At 40.3% G+C, this 24,112-nt stretch overlaps 1 protein-coding gene and 1 long non-coding RNA gene across 3 annotated transcripts; one reads left to right on the top strand and one right to left on the bottom strand.

Moving 5' to 3' along the window:
• Window positions 1-219: 219 nt before the first annotated feature.
• Window positions 220-3,490, bottom strand: LOC121192486. Its single transcript, XR_005895196.1, has 3 exons — window positions 2,904-3,490; window positions 838-895; window positions 220-317 (listed from the first exon to the last, which is right to left on the bottom strand). It is a non-coding gene; the product is annotated as an uncharacterized LOC121192486 (long non-coding RNA).
• Window positions 3,491-9,490: 6,000 nt separating this feature from the next.
• On the top strand, window positions 9,491-23,965 carry eppk1 (epiplakin 1). Of its 2 annotated transcripts, XM_041054233.1 has the most exons (4): window positions 9,491-9,601; window positions 13,026-13,115; window positions 13,677-21,997; window positions 23,021-23,965. In XM_041054233.1, exons 3-4 carry the CDS (start codon window positions 13,693-13,695, stop codon window positions 23,047-23,049), a joined length of 8,334 nt encoding a protein of 2,777 aa, XP_040910167.1. In that variant the 5' UTR covers window positions 9,491-9,601; window positions 13,026-13,115; window positions 13,677-13,692; the 3' UTR covers window positions 23,050-23,965. The 2 variants fall into 2 exon arrangements, with proteins under 2 accessions (XP_040910167.1, XP_040910166.1); XM_041054232.1 differs by having other exon boundaries at window positions 13,677-23,965.
• The last annotated feature ends 147 nt before the right edge of the window (window positions 23,966-24,112 follow it).

Below are 24,112 nucleotides of genomic sequence, written 5' to 3' on the forward strand. Positions count from 1 at the left end.
CCTATTTCACACTGACCCACTTCCAGTTTACTGCTGGTTACGGATATTTGTCACTAGAGCGTTAGAGCTTTATAAAGAATTTGAGGGGGGTGCATACAGCAGAAGACCGCGCCCTTCTGCCTCCACCATGCAGGTCGCATTTCATCAGACGATACGTGCTGGCATCAACAACTTCAAGTTCACAAAGTGCAACTGCCACAGAGCTGCACAAAGAGGTGAGGATCGAGTATGCTGGCAAGGTGGGGTGGACTTCTGAATTCCTAAGAACTCCTCAGCCAAATGAATCACATCAGCTGTCTTCCTCTGTCTTTCTCTCTCTTTATGGTGGGAAACAAACAGGCAAGGGATCACATGAGGACAAAGCGGTTACGAATCATTCTGCACGAATGTCTGAGCCAAATTACACGGTAATCCATCTAATAGTTGTCAAGACGCGACACTAAAAACTACAAATGTCAATCGCATGGTGGCACTAGAGGGAAAGTCGGGGGATCAACAACGTTATTACGGTTTCATCCTCTGGGAAACATGAATATCTGCTCAAAATTTAATATAATAAGGTATTTCAATTTCAAACTAAAATTGACAAGTGACAGGATGACAATGCCTTTCAAAGAGCCATGCAACAACAATAACAACGCAAACACATCTGGCTAAAACATATGCAGGATTCAATAACACAACCCTTTAAAAGTTTACTAAAACTTGTTCTATAAAGTGGGAAGACTGTAACTGTAATATAATGCTATCACATTTAAGATATGAAATTTGATATAATTTGATAAATAACTTTGTTTCTTAAGTTAGTGAGCAGGAGTAAGAGTGTGGGATGTTTACCTTTAATATTTCACGTTCCCTCTTAGCAGTGTGATGAATATGGGCCCAGGTTTTCACTCTGAGAAAATAAAGAGTCAGGGCAGGGAGTCAGAGTAGGCACAGATGGTACAATACAGCCTTTTTTAAATGTAAAATTAGGTAGCAAAGGGCCGCAGATTTGGTCACACAGTATCTAACAGTGCTGGTGTTCAACTCCAGACAAAAACATTTGAGGTAAAATTTAGGAGGACAAAGACAAGAACTCATATCAGTCAGCACAGACCAAATGCAACATACAGCAAGTCAACACTGGTGCTAGTATGAATGTATGTCTGCAGAACAAGTTCTAGAGTTCAACACAGGCAAACACTGGATACTCTCTTGTTGAAGCATGTGATGAAAGACATCAAAACCACCCTCACCTGCCCTCATCCGGACCTTCAAGTATAACTGTAAGAGGATCTTTGTCATTGCTGGCAGCAATTTGTTCACATAATGTGAGTGAGAAGGCAGCAAGAAGACAAGAGTTCAAGAGTTTTGGGGTCAGATCTGGATCATTATTATAGTGCAGAGTGTTCAAGTCTAAAAATACCTAATGCCAAACTGAAATTGAAACAGCCAACAGCAGCAAAAGGCTGATTGTCGTAGGCTGCCTTGTGAAGGTTTCAGTCAACTTTTGTTGAGATTCCAGATGAGAAACTCATAATATAAAAAAATAATAATTTGTCTGATATAAAAGATCAGATAGGTCTGACGCTCTGGGAGTCGTATTATAGTCTGTTTTTATTTTATTTTATTAAAAAAAGAAAGCAGCATAGATTCTGCACAGTCTTAATAAAAAAAAGTCATCGTGACAAAATCAGGGCTTTAATTGTGCAATATGTTTCCAGTATTATGTTTACAGAATTCGGTTTAAACAAAGCCAGTGAGTGTAAGCTCTCTGTATTCAATGCCACTTAAAATACAGTGCATGACTAAAGAGATACCCTATATGCTTGTCTGACCCCTGAAAGCAGTTCAGAGGATATTCATAACTTCAAAGAGGTTATCTGGCATCTGTAACAGTGAACACATAAGCAGCTTAGAAGATCTGTTTTTCATTTCACCTACGGCTGAAGCTACTGTAATACTCCTAAAATTGTTGGCAAAAATCTCCACCACTTTATTGCTGTGAAGGTTGAACCTTGCCACAGCCGTAGCCCTCCTGAACTCCTGCCTACCCATAAAGCCTCTTCAGTTTTTTGAGACCAAACATCAGTGGTATTTAGATTCATATAATTTTCTTTTCTTTTGTTTTGTCAGCAAAAGAAAAGTAGAAACTAAAAGTACCATTCATGTAGAAAAACGTCCTGTAATTATTATGTTCTTATATTATCGGACTATTAAAAGTGATTTTATTAACACAAAGGCAGCATTTTAAAAAGGTGCCCTATGGAGTTTTCTTGTAAATAGTGTGTGTGTTTACATTCAGTGTTTCTCCAAACCACACACGTATATCCTTGCACAAGATTAAAAATCAAGAGCCACTCATAAAAACATGCTCCACAGTGCGGCTGTCAAAACTCAACTCCACAAGGTACCTTTCATGTTGTAGGTGGTAGAGTTATTTTTTTTTAACTATGTCATCTATATATTCTTGAGTAATATAAATATATATTACATGCTGATAAATGTTTTAACTATAAAATCTTAAAAGACACTGTCTTGTCTTGTCAATTTTAATATTTGTCAAGGGGTGTATGCTAGCTGTCTTTAGCCTCAAGGGCTAGAATGTTTACCGTTGCTGAGCAACACCGTCAGCTGCTCCGGCTCTAACGTTACTGGCTGTTGACGAAGCACTGACGTAATCATCATCGTAATCAGATTCTGACTCCTAAATATCAAACATGTTTGATGTGGTCGGGGCGACCCAGCTGAGTCAAGACCGTATCTGTAAAACCCCTCACATTAACGAATGAAGACCAAGGTTCCACACCAGATTTATCCTCCGACTCTCGGACAGGTGAATCAGGGATAAATCGGCCCAAAACTTTTGTAATCTGAACCCTGCTTTACCGCAAGTGGAAGTCAGTTTCGCTGAAACTTACCGGGGATGGTCCATCCTCGGCGGACCAGGTCTTAGGGCCTCCTTGCTCCATTAACGTCTCGATTCTTTCCTTAGCCAGCGGTACTCGGCTTCGGGAGCTAATGGCGCCTCCCGCACGTGTCTCTGGCCTGGCTTCACCCTGTACTCCTTACTGGGCGTCTGTACACACGGGTCGTAAAGGGCTCTCTCTTCCAATCCACGACCCGTTCGCCGTCCACCTCTTCAGAACTCACGGTGTCCAAATGTCCACGTTTGTCAGCCGGGACCTGACAACCTGTTCCACTAAGCGACGCCAGCTCCAGTAACTTCTTCAGCTCCACCACCACCACCTGTGCTTCCACTCGCGCAAACTCCAGCTCAGGTGGTCAATCACTCGGCTCAGCTGCGTCCATCTGACTCATTAACTCTCCGTTAATTCACATACAGAGTGGAAACTCTGAAACTCATCGTCCTAACATTTTAATTGTTGGAGATCTTTAGACTTGCAAAGCTTCCTGGAGCAGCTGATTTTGTAGAAGTACTCCCGGCTCTCCATGAACCCTCCATCCAAACTTGATAGTGGGGTGGTGGGCACAAAGGACCCGTCCATTTAGTCTGCACCGTTAGCTGCAAAATTCTGCTACTGGGCTTGGTTTTATTTGGAATGTTGGTGTCTGTAAAAAAAAAAGAAAAGAAGGAAAAAACAAACAAACAAACAACAACAAAACAACAACAACAATGGAACAGGAACATTTTCAAATTTTATCAATTATATTGCTTTTGGCTATGACTAGTACTGCTGCTGGTGCTGGTTCACAGAATCACAGTGTGCAAAACCAAAATGTACTCTCCCTCTGTTGAAACCGATCCTTTCTGTTTAATGTAAGGTCCTTTGCCACTGCGTTTTTTTTTTCTGTACTCGCAAAGTAAACGTTGTTTAAGAATCACACAGTCTTAACTGCATTTTCCCACACACTCTAGTTCAGCACACTAGTTCATGTGTTCACTGTATTTGAAGTGACAGCGTTCCACTCTAAAAGAAGCATGTCAACACCGGTGCAAAACTGTGAGTGATGAGAGAAAATGTTTTTCTTCAGAATCTCCACCCTGCTGATTTTTTTCCGCAGTGTGATCACAGGACAAGTATCTACAGCAGTGACAGCAGATGTGGTGATAACACTGATTTAAAGATACAAGAGGCGTCATGTACACAATCCCCGTTGCCTCCCTGGAGAGGATTTTTTTTTAGCTGTGTGTGCAAACATCTGATATGAACCAAAGATATCAGAAACTAGTGTTTTATTGTGTCTGCTTTCTTGACATAACAAAGCTTTTACAGATTTTGATTTCTCCTGAAATTTACTTTAGATGTTTTTTTCACAGACAAAACTAACACTGACACGAGGATATGGGAAAGATATAATGAGTGAGCAGCTCCACGAGCGAACAATGACTGCAGTTTGTTTTTAGGGGGTTTTTGCTCTTCTTCCAAAATCAGAAGTTCCAGGTTGCATCAAATTCTGTCAAACGGAATGATTTAATTGGTCTAATTTACTACATAAGCATCTCATAGGGTACTCATAAGGTCAGTTAAGTTAAGAGGCACACATAAGTGCTTCCACTGTATTTTTAAGATAAATGGGTGAAGTCATAATTGCTCCAGCCTTGTCTGAATTAGCTACTAAGGTGCCAGTATTTGTGGCACTGAGAATGACTTTGAGGGTGTGTTAGTATAACACAAGAAATAATTTTAAATGTTTTTTACTTCCCTGTGAAAGTCCTTACTGTTACAGCTGACTGATTACTGGTTGGGTTGATATCACCTTCACTGAATCTGACAAGATATGTGTAATCTCTTTTGAACAGTAGTTGGCCCTTTCTACCAGTGTAGTCATCTATGATTATACCCTTTTTCCAATGCTTTGAAATGAGGCAGATCACTACAGTTTATTCAGAGATATTGTTCTTCTCATAGATTTATTTGTGGCAGTTGACCCCGGAGGACAGCATTGAACAATTAACTGTAAAACTGTAGTGATGAATTAACATTAAATTCGAGTGACAGAGCTAATCATCAACTAAAAATGAATACCAGCCATTTAACAACACTTTCCTAGGAGATGCAACACATCTGCACAATAGTCTTCTAATTCACTATCTGATCTTGCACCTCTTTTTATTTATTGTAAAGTATGAATAAGCAGGTTTAACTGGGGATAATAGGCATAAGACCTATATATTATATATATCACCTATATATTTAAAAAACCTAGACAGTATGTAAAATAACAATAAAAAGATGTTCTTTAATACAACATGCTTCTCTCACCAAGCCTTTTTAGCTATCTGTCATCAGGGGTGGTAACAGGGCTGATTTTGGAGTTAATGGTTGTAGTTTTACACTCATTCTTCTACAGCTGAGTACTTCTGACATGTGTAGTGTACTGTTCACTGTCTGGCCGCTCAGCCTCGAGAAAAGCTGCCAGGACTTTGGTTCACTACTGATTTAAGTGAAGAGAAAGGCTGGGTGTGCCTAAGATACGGCTGATTAAAACCTGTCCAGTGTGCTCAAGGAATGCAGAGCACACTACATGTTGTTAGAGAACATGCTGCCAAGATTAAAGCACTGAATTACTGCAACAGTCAACAGGTAATGTGTTTCTAAGAATCACGTACGAGAGATTACCCAGTCAAAGTTTAAGATTAACTGTAGAAACAACTTGTGTTATGTCAGTGCAACACTGGGACAGAAGCTACTGAATATTTTGAAAGTGGTTTCAATAGATTTTTTTTTCTCTAGATACATATAATTGACATACTGTATGCGTGTCTGTGTGTGTGTTCTGCAATCTTTCCAAGAAGCAGATTTAACTTTTAGGGTTGTAGAGTCACATTTTTGTGCAGCCAGATTTCCTTGACTGGTTCTCACTTCTTCAAGGGCTGAGTTTCAGATTAAGAACTGGTTTTAGGATAAAAGTAACAATTAGAATAGGGATTTAGTAAGAGGCAGGGTTTGCATACACACAAAAGAGTGGGTCAATGAGAGTGTGTCATCAACAGAGAGAGAGTCTTTATGATTTGAAATAATTGGAACAAAACACTTAATCTCACCAATTTATTTTAAGATGCTTCTAAAGAAAAGTGGACAGACGTTAATGGTGTGAGGCAATCAGGGGCTCTTGGAGCAGAATGCCCTGGGTGTGGTGTTGACATGAGTGGACAATGGAAACTCTATTAAAACATTCCTGGTCTGGTGAATTCGTTGTAGGCAGACTGGGAAGGTCCTGAGCAATATCCTGCAGGGCCTTAAACAATGTGGAGAGCTATGAAAGACATATGACAAGGGTTATGTAGAGTAATCTGAAATCAAAGGGGCAACTTTTAAAAGTGCTCTCACCATCCTTTAATTGGAACTGTACCTGAATTTTCACAGCAGGGAGTTTTTGTAACCTAATGTGGATAACAACAAAACAAAAACCTTCTCTGGGTTTTTAAACTGAAAGCTGTTTCACTCACAACGTAACTTGAGAAGGCCGCTCATTTTCACACCTGCCTTATCGATGCAGAGAGATGCAGAGGTGTGGTCGGTTTCAGTAAGCTGCAAAAATTGGCCAACACAGACCACCCCCTCTTGGCTGAATGCCTAGAAGAAAATTTCACAACTCTCAGGCTGTGTGTGCAGCATTTCTGGGAGTGCACTGGATTGAAAAAAAGAGCTGTGACTGCAAAAAACGGGGTGAAAATCTTTTTTTGTTGTGCAGCTGACAGAATTTTTGTTTAGTCCACATGGTTCAAGAGTCTTTGAAACAAGTGCCATTGACCTAATATTTATTTAGAAACTGATGGTTCGTTCTTTGACTTGAATATAATGTCAATTCATTACAAGCACAAACTGAGGCTTGTGGAGACTAAAACAGCTAAAATGAAAACTTTGGACGCTCAGGTGGCCCAGTACATGCTAATGTTGCTCCTTGTCTGCCAAATATCTAAACAGGAAAACTCTTTACTAACACATCAGGGCCCAAAAAGACATTCCACAAAGGTAATTACGAGCTTTTACCTGAGAAACAAAAAACCTTTTGAAACCTGACCAAACCTGTGTCTCAGAGTTCAGTGGAAGCCTGTAGGGTGCGTCGCAAGTAAAAGTGAGAGGCATTTGCATAGGGGCGGTTCAGTGGCAAAGGGCTACTGCAGACCCGTTTGGGATTGTTAAAAAGAGCTGTACTGGCGTTATGTAAAACTATCAGCATGTAGGAACATGTCACATGACACAGTTAGAAAAAGCTTCTGTTGCTAAGCACTTTAAAGTTTTATTCATTTGTGATTAAGCATTGAATGCTACAGCATGTTCCTCTTTGTGCCACAGTGTGAAACAGCAGCTTGTGGCTTATGTTTATTTAAACCAGCAGGAGATGAGGAGCAGAGGAGTGTGCTTAAGTGTCTGTGTTCAGCTGGATTTAGACTGAAAATGATTAGGAGATGAAAAAAGAAAATATTAGAGAAATTCCACTCCTCGCCCACTCAATCTGTGAAGACACACAGGCTGCCTCTTGGTCTAGAGTTTGTTAGGTCAGAGGTAGTCATGCAGACTTAGTATTATTTAATGAGTTCATTGATCCATCCCCAAAGATTAAATCCCTGTGAAAATAAGGCATGTAATATTACACAAAAGGGCCAAAATACAAAAGAAATGGCCTATCATGCCAAACCTATCTCATTCAAAGCTATCTGTGGCAAAAGCCCAACAGAATAAAGGAAAAAAGGTGGATTTGTGGTATAAATCTTCACTCAGTATGAGCTGATGAGTTTTGACACAACACTTTAATTCAGCTTTCTCCAGTGCCCCTGATCTGTACTGTATAATACAGGCTAAGATTAAGACTCCTTGGTAATATCTCTGAATCACAATGACCAGTTTTGGCTGACATTTTAAGTAAACCACAGATGTGGCATCACTTGATAATTATGCCTAGCAGGTGATCGTTTGTTCCCAACCTTATCAGCAAAGCAAAGCTGTGTTTATCCACTGATTTCCCCTGTGGTCTACAAGATTAATCTTATCAATCTTAATTAATTTAATAACATGCAATCTCTCAAGAATGTGTCAGTCTGGTTCCAAGGCATGTAGAGGTTTGTTTCTACATCTAATCAAAACTTTCCCTTTCCTGAGATCTTCACAAATCTATCTTTCTTCAGAAACATGTGGCTGCCCCACCCAGCTTTAAATAACGCACCATGAGTTTGATATGACAAGACAGGTGAAATGGTAGAGTTTGGCACAGATAAGGATTTTAGGTGTGTAAATAAGTCACTTGGCTGACATTTGAGTCTCTAATAACTATGTACCGTTTAATTACACTGCCAGTCAAACATTGTAAAGAGAAAGTTTTAGAACACTCCCAGTTTTCATTGACATTTAAGCAATTTAAGTCCAGTTAAAAAAAAAAAAAATTAGTTTCTTCAGAATCCATGAACTGGACAGAAAGTGAAAGTAAAGCAACCTCAAAGTGCAACACATTTGTGGGAATGTCTGCAACAAGTTGGGATGAAATTTCTGAACAATATTTGCTTTCCATTGTAGGAAGACTACTGATTTCTGAGTTTTATCTTCAGTGATGAAATATGGCATGGCTGCAAGGGCGATCCACATTTTCAACTGTAAACTTCATTTATTTTAAGTCATCTCCTAAAAACAAACAACCTTGGTCCAGGGAACGTGAATCTTAGTTGCAGTATCAGATGATGAGTTTATTCAAAGAACTATTTTGGAGGACAAACCAAAGTGACTACTTCTGTCCTTTCATACTTTCATACTTTGAAATGCTTTCACCCTTGATAATGTGGATTTTTTTTTAACCTATTGCAGCTTTTACCAGGACAAAATGTTTCCAAACTGTCTGCGCCTCTACACTAGTCACTGAACAATATTAAATGCAAAAGTCGTAATTATAATGTGACTAATGTCTCTGCATCTGGTTTTTGTAGGTAATAACAGATGGTCTCTGTACAGGTTTTGAGGCAATTGATTTAACACATAAGATGTTAACCTTTCAGGATTTCGGTATTCACAGTTGAAAACCTGCCAGACCTGAGGGAAGCTTTTAGACAAAGACAAAGCTCTCTGTAGTCACAGGGCATCCGGCTCTGCTTGTCACAACCTGGATTGTTAGATAAGGAAGCTTAGTGTCTGCATGCACTGCTCTCTTTCAGTAAAGGTATGTGCATGAAAAGAGAAATAATTTACTGTACATCAATAAAAGACAAAAAAGTTTAAGACCCCTGTGTTTGACCAGAAGAAAGAAAGAATCGTTTAAACTTATGTACACATGTAAAAGATTGACAGTTATGTTACAGTACATTATTCAATGTTTGGCTACATGTTTGTCAGTTCTCCTCACCTATAGTACAGTTAGGAAGGATCAATGTTCTTGCCCTTATTGTTTAAGAGCACAATGGACCCACACTAAGGAAATCTAAAGGAATTCCTGGCATCCTGAGTTCAGTGCAAAGAGATCTGCAGACGTTGCTCTGTCACAGTCTAAAGAGAAGGAGGCTGTTCCTCAGAAGGGGAGGGACTTCACAGCTGAACTTGCTTTATATCGGCCTAGTGAGCAGGGAGATCTGCCTCTGAGGTTTTGGGAGCACTTCAAAATCCCAATATCTCTCAGAGCAGCAGAGTCAGACTGCTAACCAGCATAGATTTGGGACTTCAGTTCTCAGGTAAGAGCGTTTTTTTTTTTTTTAAGACTGGTGATGGAAAATGTAATGATTTTTAGAATTGGTTCTAAGTTCTAAAGATAAGTCTTCTCATGGAAATGTTAGTTTTTTCTGTGAAAGCGTGCAAATCCAAAGCAAAGTCACATTTAAACTGTGGCCTTGTTTTCTTTTGAGTGAAACAGCTCTGGCAGAGAAAGTCTTGTCAAAGCCAAATATGAAGAAATGACTGTAGCCTGACTGTCAGCCAACACCCGTCTAATAAAAAGGGAAAACAAACATTCCTCACTCATTACCTTTGACCATAGTTATTGCAATGATGTTTCACATAAAGCAGGCCTGTATGTCACATTTAAGGCAATCCACAAGTCTGAACACCATGTCTACGTCACCCATGCAACAGTAGACACACGTAACGACAATCCTACATTTCCCACAATTACAGTTACAGAAACTGTTATGTAACTCCAACCGATACCTCAGTGCCTCATTCATTCCTCACCATAGTGATAATAGACCTAAACATTATCTGTGTAAAATGTAACCCAAGAGCAATTAGGCACTTAGCACTGTGGTGTGGGTCTTAAGATTGCTCTACAAGTTTTTGTCTTCCAGGCACTAAAGCAGCAGGTTCACTTGGCTCCCAGCTATAAAGTCTTGTCACTCAGACAGATTCACGGCCAAGTTGAGGCAACAATAGGAACATTTATTACTCATCTAGACAAGTGGGTGCAACCTTAATTAACATTAAAAACATATAATTATGCATTCCCCGGGAAAAGATTCACTTTTTTCTACCCCTGTCAATCAGTGTCAATCAATCAATTTTACTCTCTAATCAAGATTTTATATCATCTTATTAAATGGTAAAATGTATTTTAAAAAGTTGTCAGTCATCCATTTATAGATCTGCTGAATGAATCAGTACTGACCTTCATGACCCATTAAATTAGCGGTGACATAATAAGAACTGGAGCTGCAATGATTGGATGAGTGACAGGAAATTAATTAACTAGCTAACTATTTTGATTATTTGTCAAAGTAATTTTACAAGCCAAAAATGAAAAAGGCTGCCAATTTCCAGCTCCCATAATGCGAGAACTTGCTACTTTTCCTTGTTTAACACTATAGTAAATTAAATATCTTTGGGTTTTGGACTGTTTTGGTCAGAAGAATAAGATATTTTAAGAGATGATCTTTGGCTCTAAGAAATAGTGATGAACACTTTTCTTGTTTTCTGATGTTTTACGGACCAAAGAATTAATCAAGAAAATAGTTTAATTGTCAGTCACATCCCTGATTAGACTTTCATTAGTAGTAAACAGATAATGAGGTGTAAACACACTCAGTGGTTACAGTGGTACACCTGAAGAGTCTAATGCAAACCAAGACAACTCTTCTGCCATAAAGTCTACATTTATGATGCCTATAATACTCTGTTTTTATTGATACTGTCATTAGTTCTTCCAGAGACAAAAAGAAGGGCACTAACTGAAGGCAAACCTCCTTTTATTCAAATATGAAACGTCAAAAATTAATTTCAAATTATACATAATATAAATACATACAGCCACTATTGTACTTAGATGACACTATCTCTTTCAAGGCAGGAAGTTAAATTTGCCTAGGTACTAAACGCAGACTGTGAACAGTAAACAGTGAAGCTGCAGTTAACACTATGTGGGAACTATCAAGTTTTACACAGATATTGTATTTGCCTTTACAGTGTGATAAGCAACCAAACACTTTGCAATAAATGTAAAGTGAATGTTCAAGATCTTTAAAAACAGTCAAACGTTTACAAAGTGGGTGACAAACTCAAACAGCAAGTTCAACAGCTGCAGCACCGCATGACTGCTGTTCAAATACAAATAGAAAAGCTTCAAACGACTTTATATGAGCAGAAGCTCGAGTTACCTGGCCTGTAGGTTCTCGTGGTCATGATGTCGTAACTGCAACATTATGACCTTGCAGGCGTTGTACTGCATGCAGTTTAAAAGACTACACACCTTTAGTCCACTGGGATTATAAATGACAGGAGAAAACTCTTTTTAACAGCCTGGTACTCGCAAATATTCACTCTCATGCAGTGAAGCAAATTCAGGTCATTTTTTCGACTATACTCACACAGTAAGTGACATATGGAAATAATAATTTATAGAATGGAGCCTTGTCTACGATTCTGATTTATGCTCTCAGTTGAGTAATAAAACAGAGCAGGTTTGTTAACAGCATGGCTGAGTTCCCCTCCACACCCCTTCTTCTAAGTATATTCACTCCTACGGGCAGGAATGACATCATGTATCACATAAAGCACAACCACTAACCTATCAACAGAAGGGGTGGAAAGAATAACTACTATTCTTTTCACTGTTTTTTTATGTCATCATGTAACAGGACTGGAAGTGTTCAAACTTGAATGTTATCTTTGCATGTCTTTTACTTTTGCTTTCTTTTTTAAAGGATTTTATAGTTTGATTTAGGTTAAACTTCACTGTAGTTTTTGCTACTTTAACAGAGCCTGACAATAACATGCAAAAAAAGAACGTATAAATGTTAGGGTCATGTTATATAGCTTCTGTTAAGTAGTTTTAAGCCTGTCTGACAGTATCATGAATATTCTGTATCATGTTGTTTGAGCTTTCCATTGAAGTTGAGTGAAATATTGAGGCCAAGACTCTGTGTTTAATGGCTACATCTTTGCATGAAAAAGGAAGAATCCTAGGCGTTGTGCATGATTATATACAGATCTTCACAAATTTCAGCCTGACATGTTTGGAAACCTTGGGATATCCACTATGAGCTAAAATCTTTACAAGGTTTGGCTACAAAGCATGAGAAAGAAAGAAGTAAAGAATAACACATAGTTTGTGTTTCAAATATATTCCATGTGCGCTGTTACAACACAGGGCACCTGGCTTTTCCAGTTCTGATGATTGTGAAACATGTTCATGAAATGCCAGAGGTTCATTTCTTTTCCTGTGCGCAGGGACATGATGAAATGAAAGGGTACATTTAATCTTAAAATTTACCCATGCAAACCAAGTACTAATGCATTAATTCACTTGGAATGTAATTACAGATCATAGCACAGATCATTTACTTCTATGGTAAAAAGCATTTGTACTGGATTGAGTGCACTGTATAAAACATGTTTTGTTGTATCAATATCATCCTTGTTATAGTCTTGCTAATTTTGCCATTGTTGATAACAACCACTACTACTACTCTGATATTGGGTGTATGTACTAAATTTTACACTGCAGCATTAAAACAAGTAGGCAAACTATGTAAATACATAGGCAGTGTAAATACTCTGAGTACACAATAAAAAAAAGAAATATTAAATAATGACAATATAAACATGTTTGTGAAGAAGAGACAGAGAAAGACAGAACAAATTTTGGTTGTCTTTTCTCTTCTCTTCAAGGAGTTTCTAGCGCCTGGGCCCTGGGTACCTTTGGTCTTTATCGTGGATTTTGGAAAGGTCCAGAGCATCCAAGGATCTAAGGCTCATCAGGTAACCAAAAGGTTTGCTATGTAGCTGAAATACAGAAAAAGATTGCAAAATTGATCCAAACTGATGTCATTCAAGTTCAGTTCTCTGATTTTTATTTTGCTAGGCTACAAATATTTCAGGAAATTTGAGAAACGTTACATGAAATAAACTGCTTTTTTTTTGTATCTTTACAAATAGGGTAATGATGGGAAGGGGACAATTAATTTTTCAATGTTATGTGCTCAGCTTTGGGCCATCCATTTATGAATCACACCCTTAGTAGTGTACTGCCAGTTTACACACGCATTCCCTCAAAGATGATGGTGTAAAAAATGGTTTTAAATACATCTACATTTACATTCGGTGCTTTTTGATTCTCTTGCAACAGTTTTTGCATTACTTAAAAAAACACAAACAGCAGAAAAGAAAGACTAGTAAATTCTATCATGTATTGGACGACATATACAGTAATTGCAACACTGTAAACAGTGTCTTGATAATAATCTACATATCTATAAAATGTTGGGGTGGACACAGCATGTAATTTCCAAACCCCTTTCAGCAACTGTTTCTGTGTTATAGAGTTCTTTAAGCCAGGATGGACAGTCAAGGTGTGACGCAAAATGGCCACACAGAAGTCCATGGACCTGTGGCTGGCATATTTCTGGAGAACACGAAGGAGAAGATAACCATATATCAAGCCATGAAAAAACGTCTGCTTAAGCCAGGAACAGCATTAGCCCTGCTTGAAGCACAAGCTGCTACAGTGGGCATCGTAGATCCGATAAACAACAGAATACTTCCTGTTGAAGATGCTGTTAAAGAGGGAATAATTGGACCAGAGATGAAAGACAAACTCCTCACAGCAGAGAAAGCCATCAGTGGCTATGTTGACCCCTACACCAACCAAATAATATCTGTATTCCAAGCTATGCAAAAAGATTTAGTCCCAAGAGATTACGGATTGAGGCTGCTGGAAGCACAGATATACACAAAAGGACTGTTTGATCCCACTGAGAAGACAAACATTTCATCTGAATCAGCCATTCAAAAGGGCTACTATGAGAAAGATTTGCTCAATGACCAGATGTCAGAGCTCAAAGTGTTCTACAATCCAAGTTCACAAGAAAATCTTAATTACCAAAGCCTCCTTGAGAAATGCACCGTGGAGCCTGGCACAGGTCTGTTGCTCCTTCCTGTCTGCATCACCTTCAAAGGTCTGCGAAAAGGCATTTCCTCCGCTGAACTCTTTGAGTCAAAGATCATTGGCAAAGAAATATTGGATGACCTACATAAGGGGAAGACCACAACACAGGATGTGATGTTGATGGAAACAGTGAAAGAATACCTGGAAGGCAAAGGCAGTATTGCAGGCATTGTTGTACTCTCATCCAATCAGAGGATGAGCATTTATCAAGCCATGAAATCAGGCATTCTGATGCCTGGAACAGCACTAGTTCTACTGGAGGCACAAGCTGCAACTGGATTCATGATTGATCCTGTAGAAAATAAAAAACTCACTGTGGATGAAGCCATCAAGAACAAACTTGTTGGCCCAGAATATCATGCAAAGCTGCAATCTGCTGAAAGAGCAGTAACTGGATACAAAGACCCATACACAGGCAAAACTATATCCCTGTTTCAAGCACTGTCAAAAGACCTCATCGTTAAGGAGCATGGGATCCGCCTACTTGAGGCGCAAATTGCTACGGGTGGAATAATAGACCCAATCAACAGTCACAGACTTCCCACAGAAGTGGCCTTCAAGAGAGGCTATTTCAATGAAGAAATGAATGCCATACTAGAGGATCCAGGGGATGACACAAGAGGGTTTTTTGACCCAAACACAGAAGATAATCTTACTTATCTCGAGCTGATGGAAAGGTGTGTCACTGATCCTATCACTGGACTGTGCCTCCTCCCACTCCATGGCAAGTCAGATAAGCCAAATTTCAGCTTCATTGACTACCAAACTAAAATGGCCTTCAAAGAGGAGAAGGTGAACGTGACATGTGGGAAGTACACGGGAATGACTGTATCTCTGTGGGAACTGCTGATGTCTGAATACTTTGATGAACATCAGAGGCAAGACATCAGTCAGAAGTATAGAGAGGGGAAGCTTAGTATTAAGGTGATCATTACAACAGTACTGGAAGTCATTGAGAAGTCTGTGAAAACAACTAAAGTTGTCTTTGAAGGTATCAGAGATACTGTCACACCCAAACAGCTTTTGGAGGCCGATATCATAAGTGAAGAGGTCCTGGAGGATCTGGAAAAGGGAAAAAAGTCAGTGAAAGATGTGATGGAAGACGAAAGTGTAAATGTCTACCTACAGGGGAAAGACAGTATTGCAGGTATTTTGCTTCCAGATTCTCAAATCATGACCATCTACCAGGCCAGTCAGAAAAGAAAGCTGATGCCTGGAACTGCTCTGATTCTGCTGGAGGCACAGGCAGCAACAGGGTTCATTATTGACCCGATTGGAAACAGAAAGTTTTCAGTGGATGATGCTGTCAAAGCAAAGATCGTGGGGCCTGATATCTGTCAAAAGCTGCGCTCTGCAGAGAAAGCTGTCACTGGGTACATAGATCCATATGATGGCAAAATAATCTCTTTGTTCCAAGCAATGCAAAGAGACCTCATCCTAAAAGACCATGGAATTCGGCTCCTTGAGGCACAAATTGCCACTGGTGGGATCATTGACCCAGTGAACAGCCATCGGATTCCTGTCCATGTGGCCTACAAGAGAGGATATTTCAATGAGGACATGAACCAGATCCTGAGTGATCCAAGTGATGACACCAAAGGATTTTTTGACCCCAACACCCACGAGAACCTGACATACTTGCAGCTCATGGCCAGATGTGTCACAGATCCCAGTACAGGCCTGTGTCTTTTGCCACTCAAAGAGAACAGTCACAACATTAAGATAGATGACAATCTTCAAGAAGCATTCAAAACGACAGTTACTGTTAAGTATGGCAGGTTCAAGGGCAAGCACACTACTCTGTGGGAGCTCATCAATTCAGAGTATCTGACAGGGGAAAAACGACAGGAGTTTTTCAAGCTCTTCAAATCAAGGAAAATCACAATTGAGCAACTCATCATCACCATTTTGGAGATCATTGAGAACAAGGAGATAAAACAGCAAGCAGAATTAAACTTTGAAAGTCTCAGAGGAGAGGTCTCTGTTGTGGATCTTCGGGAGCTTGAAATTGTGGATGAAGGGACATACAAAAGTTTGATCAATGGACAGCTGACAAGCACTGATGTGATGAAAATGGACAGTGTGAGAGAATACCTACAAGGAAAAAGTTGTGTAGCTGGGGTGATATTGCAACCCTCCAATCAGAAGCTGAGCATCTATGAGGCACAGAGACTTGGTATTCTCACACCTGGCACTGCCCTTTGCCTCCTTGAAGCACAAGCAGCCACAGGTTTCATTGTTGAACCTGTGAAAAACAAAAAACTTACAGTGGAACAAGCTCTCAGAGAAAAGATAATTGGTCCACAGATGTATGAAAAGCTTTTGTCTGCAGAGAGGGCTGTCACTGGTTACACAGATCCATACACTGGTCAAAAGATCTCACTTTTCCAAGCCTTGAAGAAGGACCTGGTTGTCAAGCAGCATGGCATCCGTTTACTTGAGGCCCAGATTGCTACAGGTGGTGTCATTGATCCTTTGAAGCATCTTCACCTACCCCTTGAGGTTGCATACAGGAAAGGATATTTTGATGCAGAACTTAATCAAATCCTGCAAGACCCAACTGATGACACAAAGGGCTTTTTTGACCCAAAGACACAAGACAATCTGACATACTTGGAGATGTTGGGCAGATGTGTAAAAGATAAGGAAACAGGACTGTTTCTCCTGACACTGAATGACACACCAAGAGCTACAGAAGCCAAGGCAAAAATGTATACTGACACAGAAATAAGGGAAGAGTTTGAAAAGACAGCTGTGAGCATTTCAGTAGGACGCTACTCAGGAAAATCAGTTTCACTATGGGACCTGGTTCACTCTGGGTACTTCACTGAGGAACAGCGGCTTGAATTAATTGAAAAATACAGAGCAAAGAAGATTATCACAGAAACCATAATCACACAAGTGATTTCCACCATCGAAAAGCTGGAGAGAACTAAAACTCCCAAAGAGACAATGGGCCTCAGAAAGCCTGTGTCTGCACAGCAACTTCTGGATTCTGACATCATTGATGCAGACACATTCAAACAGCTGAAAGAAGAAAAACTCACTTTTGAGACAGTAACCCAACGTGAATCTGTGGCAGGATACTTGAAAGGAACTGGAAGCATTGCTGGAATTAAGGTTCATCCCTCCCAGAAAGTTATGAGCATATATGAAGCAAAAAAGGAGGATCTATTGACACCTGGAATTGCACTTCTACTGCTTGAAGCACAGGCCGCAACAGGATGGGTGATTGATCCTCTAAAAAACAAGTTATATACTGTTGATGAGGCAGCAAGAGAGAAAGTAATTGGACCAGATGTACATGAAAACCTTATCTCAGCAGAACGAGCTGTCATTGGCTATAAAGATCCATTTACAGATGCAACAATATCACTGTTTGAAGCCATGAATGCACAGCTGATCCAATGCAGTGATGGCTTTCGTCTTCTCGAGGCACAAATAGCAACTGGAGGAATCATTGACCCAAATGAAAGTCACAGGCTACCTGTCCATGTTGCAATTAAAAAAGGATATCTCAATGAAGAAATGAGCAAAACTCTGTTGAACCCAACTAATGATGCAAAGGGATTCTTCCACCCAAAAACCAAAGAAAACCTCTCCTACCTTCAGCTGATAAAGCAATGTGAGACAGATCCTGAAACCGGACTACTTCTTCTACCCCTGTATGTAGAGGAATGCCACGCATTTCACACAGATGAACAAATAGAGCATGCATTCAAAAACAAAACAGTTGCCATAAATGCAGGAAAATTTAAAAACAAGAAGGTGGCATTGTGGGAAGTGCTGCTCTCTGAATACATCTCAGAACAAAAGAGGACACAGCTTCTCCAACAATACAAGACAGGAGCCATGAAAATAGAGGAGATCATTGAAATACTCACAGTTATCATTACAGAGGTATCATCGAAAGAAAAGAAGTTCAAAGGACTAAGAAAGCAGGTCTCAGCCAGTGAGCTGTATGAGTCAAAGATAATCTCAAAGGAGCTTTTTTCAAAGATTATAGATGGAGAAGTAACTGAAGAAAAGGTTAACAATATGGAATCAATTCAAAAGTACCTTGGAGCTACAAACTGTATAGCAGGTGTCAGAGTTGAATCGACAAAGAAAGTTATGAGCATCTATGAAGCAAAAACCAAAGGTCTGCTGACCCCTGGTACTTCTCTTGTACTGCTGGAGGCCCAAGCTGCCACTGGTTTCGTCATCGACCCAGTGAACAACAAGAAACTGTCAGTAGAGGAAGCTGTGGCTCAAGGGGTGGTTGGGAGTGAGTGGAAAAACAAACTGCTTTCAGCAGAAAGGGCTGTTACAGGATACAAGGATCCCTACACAGAAGACACAATTTCTTTATTCCAGGCCTTGAAAAAGGACCTTATTGTCAAGGATCATGGAATTCGTCTCCTTGAAGCACAAATTGCCACAGGAGGCATAATTGATCCAGTCTACAGCCATCGAGTGCCTGTACAAGTGGCATACCAAAGAGGATACTTTGATGAAGAAATGAACCAGATTTTGTCTGATCCTGATGATGACACCAAGGGTTTCTTTGATCCTAACACTCAAGAGAACCTCACCTATCTCCAGCTGGTGGAGAGATGTGTCACAGACCCAATTACAGGCCTTAGCTTACTGTCCATTGTGAGGAAAGGGGAGTTTTATTTCTTTGTTGATGAGACTACAAAATGCATTCTGAAATCTACAACAACAACCAAAGCAGGAGGCAAATACCAAGGAACAACAGTGTCTCTGTGGGATCTGCTCTACTCCAAATACATCACTGAGGAGAAGAGGAGAGAGCTTGTGCAACAGTACAAGTCTGGATCAATCACAATTGAACGCTTCTTAGAGATTATCCTGACAATCATTCAGCAGCAGACTACAACAACCTCATCATCATCAGTCATCACCACTACTACAATCACAGAGACAAGTCAAGTTCAAACATTTCAAGGAATCAGGAAGGATGTCACTGCTACGGAGCTGCTTGATTCAAAAATCATCAATGAGGACCTCTACAAAAATCTCAGCTCTGGAAAAGTCACAGTGACAGAGGTGAGTGAAATGGACTCAGTGCGTAAGTACCTCGAGGGGACCAACTGCATTGCAGGAGTGTACTTGCAGTCCACCGAGGAGACCCTGAGTATCTATGAAGCCAAAGGAAAAGGCCTGCTGACTCCTGGTACTTCTCTGGTTCTGCTGGAGGCCCAAGCTGCCACTGGTTTTGTCATTGACCCAGTGAACAACAAGAAACTGTCAGTAGAGGAAGCTGCGGCTCAAGGAGTAGTTGGCAGTGAGTGGAAAAATAAGCTGCTTTCAGCAGAAAGGGCTGTTACAGGATACAAAGATCCCTACACTGGAAACACAATTTCTTTGTTCCAAGCTCTGAAAAAAGATCTCATTGTCAAGGATCATGGAATTCGTCTCCTTGAAGCACAAATTGCCACAGGAGGCATAATTGATCCAGTTCACAGTCATCGTGTGCCTGTACAAGTGGCATATGAAAGAGGTTACTTTGATGAAGAAATGAACCAGATTTTGTCTGATCCTGATGATGACACCAAGGGTTTCTTTGATCCCAACACTCAAGAGAACCTCACCTATCTCCAGCTGGTTGAAAGGTGCATCACAGATCCCATCACAGGCCTTAGCTTACTGGTCATTGTGAAGAAAGGCGAGTTCTATTTCTTTGTTGATGAGGCTACAAAGCGCATTCTGAAATCTACAACAACAACCAAAGCAGGAGGGAAATACCAAGGAACAACAGTGTCTCTGTGGGATCTGCTCTACTCCAAATACATCACTGAGGAGAAGAGGAGAGAGCTTGTGCAACAGTACAAGTCTGGATCAATCACAATTGAACGCTTCTTAGAGATTATCCTCACAATCATTAAGCAACAGACTACAACAACCTCATCATCATCATCATCATCAGTCGTCACCACTACTACAATCAAAGAGACAAGTCAAGTTCAGAAGTTTCAAGGAATCAGGAAGGATGTCACTGCTACGGAGCTGCTTGAATCGAAAATCATCAATGAGGACCTCTACAAAAATCTTAGCTCTGGACAAGTCTCAGTGACAGAGGTGAGTGAAATGGACTCAGTGCGTAAGTACCTCGAGGGGACCAACTGCATTGCAGGAGTGTACCTACAGTCCACCAAGCAGACCCTGAGTATCTATGAAGCCAAAGGAAAAGCCCTGCTGACTCCTGGTACTTCTCTGGTTCTGCTGGAGGCCCAAGCTGCCACTGGTTTTGTCATTGACCCAGTGAAAAATAAGAAACTGTCAGTAGAGGAAGCTGCAGCTCAAGGAGTAATTGGTAGTGAGTGGAAAAATAAGCTGCTTTCAGCAGAAAGGGCTGTTACAGGATACAAAGATCCCTACACTGGAAACACAATTTCTTTGTTCCAAGCTCTGAAAAAAGATCTCATTGTCAAGGATCATGGAATTCGTCTCCTTGAAGCACAAATTGCCACAGGAGGCATAATTGATCCAGTTCACAGTCATCGTGTGCCTGTACAAGTGGCATATGAAAGAGGTTACTTTGATGAAGAAATGAACCAGATTTTGTCTGATCCTGATGATGACACCAAGGGTTTCTTTGATCCCAACACTCAAGAGAACCTCACCTATCTGCAGCTGGTTGAAAGGTGCATCACAGATCCCATCACAGGCCTTAGCTTACTGGTCATTGTGAAGAAAGGGGAGTTCTATTTCTTTGTTGATGAGGCTACAAAATGCATTCTGAAATCTACAACAACAACCAAAGCAGGAGGCAAATACCAAGGAACAACAGTGTCTCTGTGGGATCTGCTCTACTCCAAATACATCACTGAGGAGAAGAGGAGAGAGCTTGTGCAACAGTACAAGTCTGGATCGATCACAATTGAACGCTTCTTAGAGATTATCCTGACAATCACTCAGCAGCAGACTACAACAGCCTCAACATCATCAGTCGTCACCACTACTACAATCACAGAGACAAGTCAAGTTCAAACATTTCAAGGAATCAGGAAGGATGTCACTGCTACGGAGCTGCTTGATTCAAAAATCATCAATGAGGACCTCTACAAAAATCTCAGCTCTGGAAAAGTCACAGTGACAGAGGTGAGTGAAATGGACTCAGTGCGTAAGTACCTCGAGGGGACCAACTGCATTGCAGGAGTGTACTTGCAGTCCACTGAGGAGACCCTGAGTATCTATGAAGCCAAAGGAAAAGGCCTGCTGACTCCTGGTACTTCTCTGGTTCTGCTGGAGGCCCAAGCTGCCACTGGATTTGTCATTGACCCAGTGAACAACGAGAAACTGTCAGTAGAGGAAGCTGCGGCTCAAGGAGTAGTTGGCAGTGAGTGGAAAAACAAGCTGCTTTCAGCAGAAAGGGCTGTTACAGGATACAAAGATCCCTACACTGGAAACACAATTTCTTTGTTCCAAGCCCTGAAAAAAGATCTCATTGTCAAGGATCATGGAATTCGTCTCCTTGAAGCACAAATTGCCACAGGAGGCATAATTGATCCAGTTCACAGTCATCGCGTGCCTGTACAAGTGGCATATGAAAGAGGTTACTTTGATGAAGAAATGAACCAGATTTTGTCTGATCCTGATGATGACACCAAGGGTTTCTTTGATCCCAACACTCAAGAGAACCTCACCTATCTCCAGCTGGTCGAAAGGTGCATCACAGATCCCATCACAGGCCTTAGCTTACTGGTCATTGTGAAGAAAGGCGAGTTCTATTTCTTTGTTGATGAGGCTACAAAATGCATTCTGAAATCTACAACAACAACCAAAGCAGGAGGGAAATACCAAGGAACAACAGTGTCTCTGTGGGATCTGCTCTACTCCAAATACATCACTGAGGAGAAGAGGAGAGAGCTTGTGCAACAGTACAAGTCTGGATCAATCACAATTGAACGCCTCTTAGAGATTATCCTGATAATCATTCAGCATCAGACTACAACAACCTCATCATCATCAGTCATCACCACTACTACAATCACAGAGACTAGAGAACTTCAGACATTTCAAGGAATCAGGAAGGATGTCACTGCTACAGAGCTGCTTGAATCGAAAATCATCAGTGAAGACCTCTACAAGAATCTCAGCTCTGGACAAGTCACAGTGACAGAGGTGAGTGAAATGGACTCAGTGCGTAAGTACCTTGAGGGGACCAACTGCATTGCAGGAGTGTACCTGCAGTCTACCAAAAAGACCCTGAGTATCTATGAAGCCAAAGGAAAAGGCCTGCTGACTCCTGGTACTTCTCTGGTTCTGCTGGAGGCCCAAGCTGCCACTGGTTTTGTCATTGACCCAGTGAACAACAAGAAACTGTCAGTAGAGGAAGCTGCGGCTCAAGGAGTAGTTGGCAAAGAGTGGAAAAATAAGCTGCTTTCAGCAGAAAGGGCTGTTACAGGATATAAAGATCCCTACACTGGAAACACAATTTCTTTGTTCCAAGCTCTGAAAAAAGATCTCATTGTCAAGGATCATGGAATTCGTCTCCTTGAAGCACAAATTGCCACAGGAGGCATAATTGATCCAGTTCACAGTCATCGTGTGCCTGTACAAGTGGCATATGAAAGAGGTTACTTTGATGAAGAAATGAACCAGATTTTGTCTGATCCTGATGATGACACCAAGGGTTTCTTTGATCCCAACACTCAAGAGAACCTCACCTATCTCCAGCTGGTCGAAAGGTGCATCACAGATCCCATCACAGGCCTTAGCTTACTCCCCTTGCGCAAATAAAGGAAAGGAAACTTTCAACAACCATTTATACTTATGTTTTGTTTGCATTATCATTTTCTTTTTACTCAATATCGTTGTGCTATTTTTTTTCATACAAAACAATTTCACTGCATGTTTTTTACAACAAGAAATAGAGTATAGAACACTTTTTATATAATTATAAGAGGGGACATTTTGGTTAATATCACTGTGAGCACTACAGACCTTTTGAGCCAGCATGCACAAGACCAGAGCCAGGTCACTGATACATCAAATTGGACTTCAGTAACTATTAAATCCCTAAAATGAATCTAACCTGGTAAAACTGAGAATGCACTGGCTGAAAACCTTTCATAAACTGCAGAAAGAAGATTCTAACCATAAAACATAAAAATTCTACACATTGGACGGTTGATGCTATCAGTTATACCTGTGTTTGATACACCAGATGTCTGCTTGTGCTTACAAGGCTGTTACATTTTACTGGTTAACATTGAAAAGTGTAGTCTACATCTGTGGTCTTGGTCTTTTAATGGTTTTCAATCTCTGTTTTTACCTAATGATTTGATTTTCTTTGACAACATACATTTTGGATTCATGACGTGTTTCCCTGGTTTAATGTTGTTTCATGTTATTTGTGGGATCAGTGGTTTGGAGTGTTTCTGTACTGATGTGACTAGATCCATTCAGCAGAGCCTACTTTTACCTCACGCAGCTGAATTTAGTTGTTTACAGAATTTGGGTAAAGCTTTTCTTACTGAAATATGATACCTAAGTAACTGAAATGTGAATACAGTGAATATAGCTTTGCTGGACCTGCTCTGACTTCACCTGGGAGCTAAGCATGCATTTAATGGTTTTAAGTATTTTTGGAAAATCTTTCTTGCTAAAACTACTTAATTGTGGGGCCCAATAAATAAATGAGATATGAACACTATATTGTAGGTTTTTTTCTGGTATGTTTCTTTCAACAGTTCCAAAATTTAAAAACTGTTCTATCATGCTCATCTTGATGTAAACCACATAAAGGACAATAATTTTGTGGTTTCAAGTCCAACTTTAAAAGCCTCTAAAGCAGTCTTGA

The sequence above is a fragment of the Toxotes jaculatrix genome, chromosome 13 (genome assembly GCF_017976425.1).
Source record: "Toxotes jaculatrix isolate fToxJac2 chromosome 13, fToxJac2.pri, whole genome shotgun sequence".
In the NCBI taxonomy this organism is placed as follows: Eukaryota; Metazoa; Chordata; class Actinopteri; family Toxotidae; genus Toxotes; species Toxotes jaculatrix.

Excerpts from the sequence above, each read along its gene's own strand:
- eppk1 (XM_041054232.1), top strand. The coding sequence starts at position 13,693 with ATGGACAGTCAAGGTGTGACGCAAAATGGCCACACAGAAGTCCATGGA.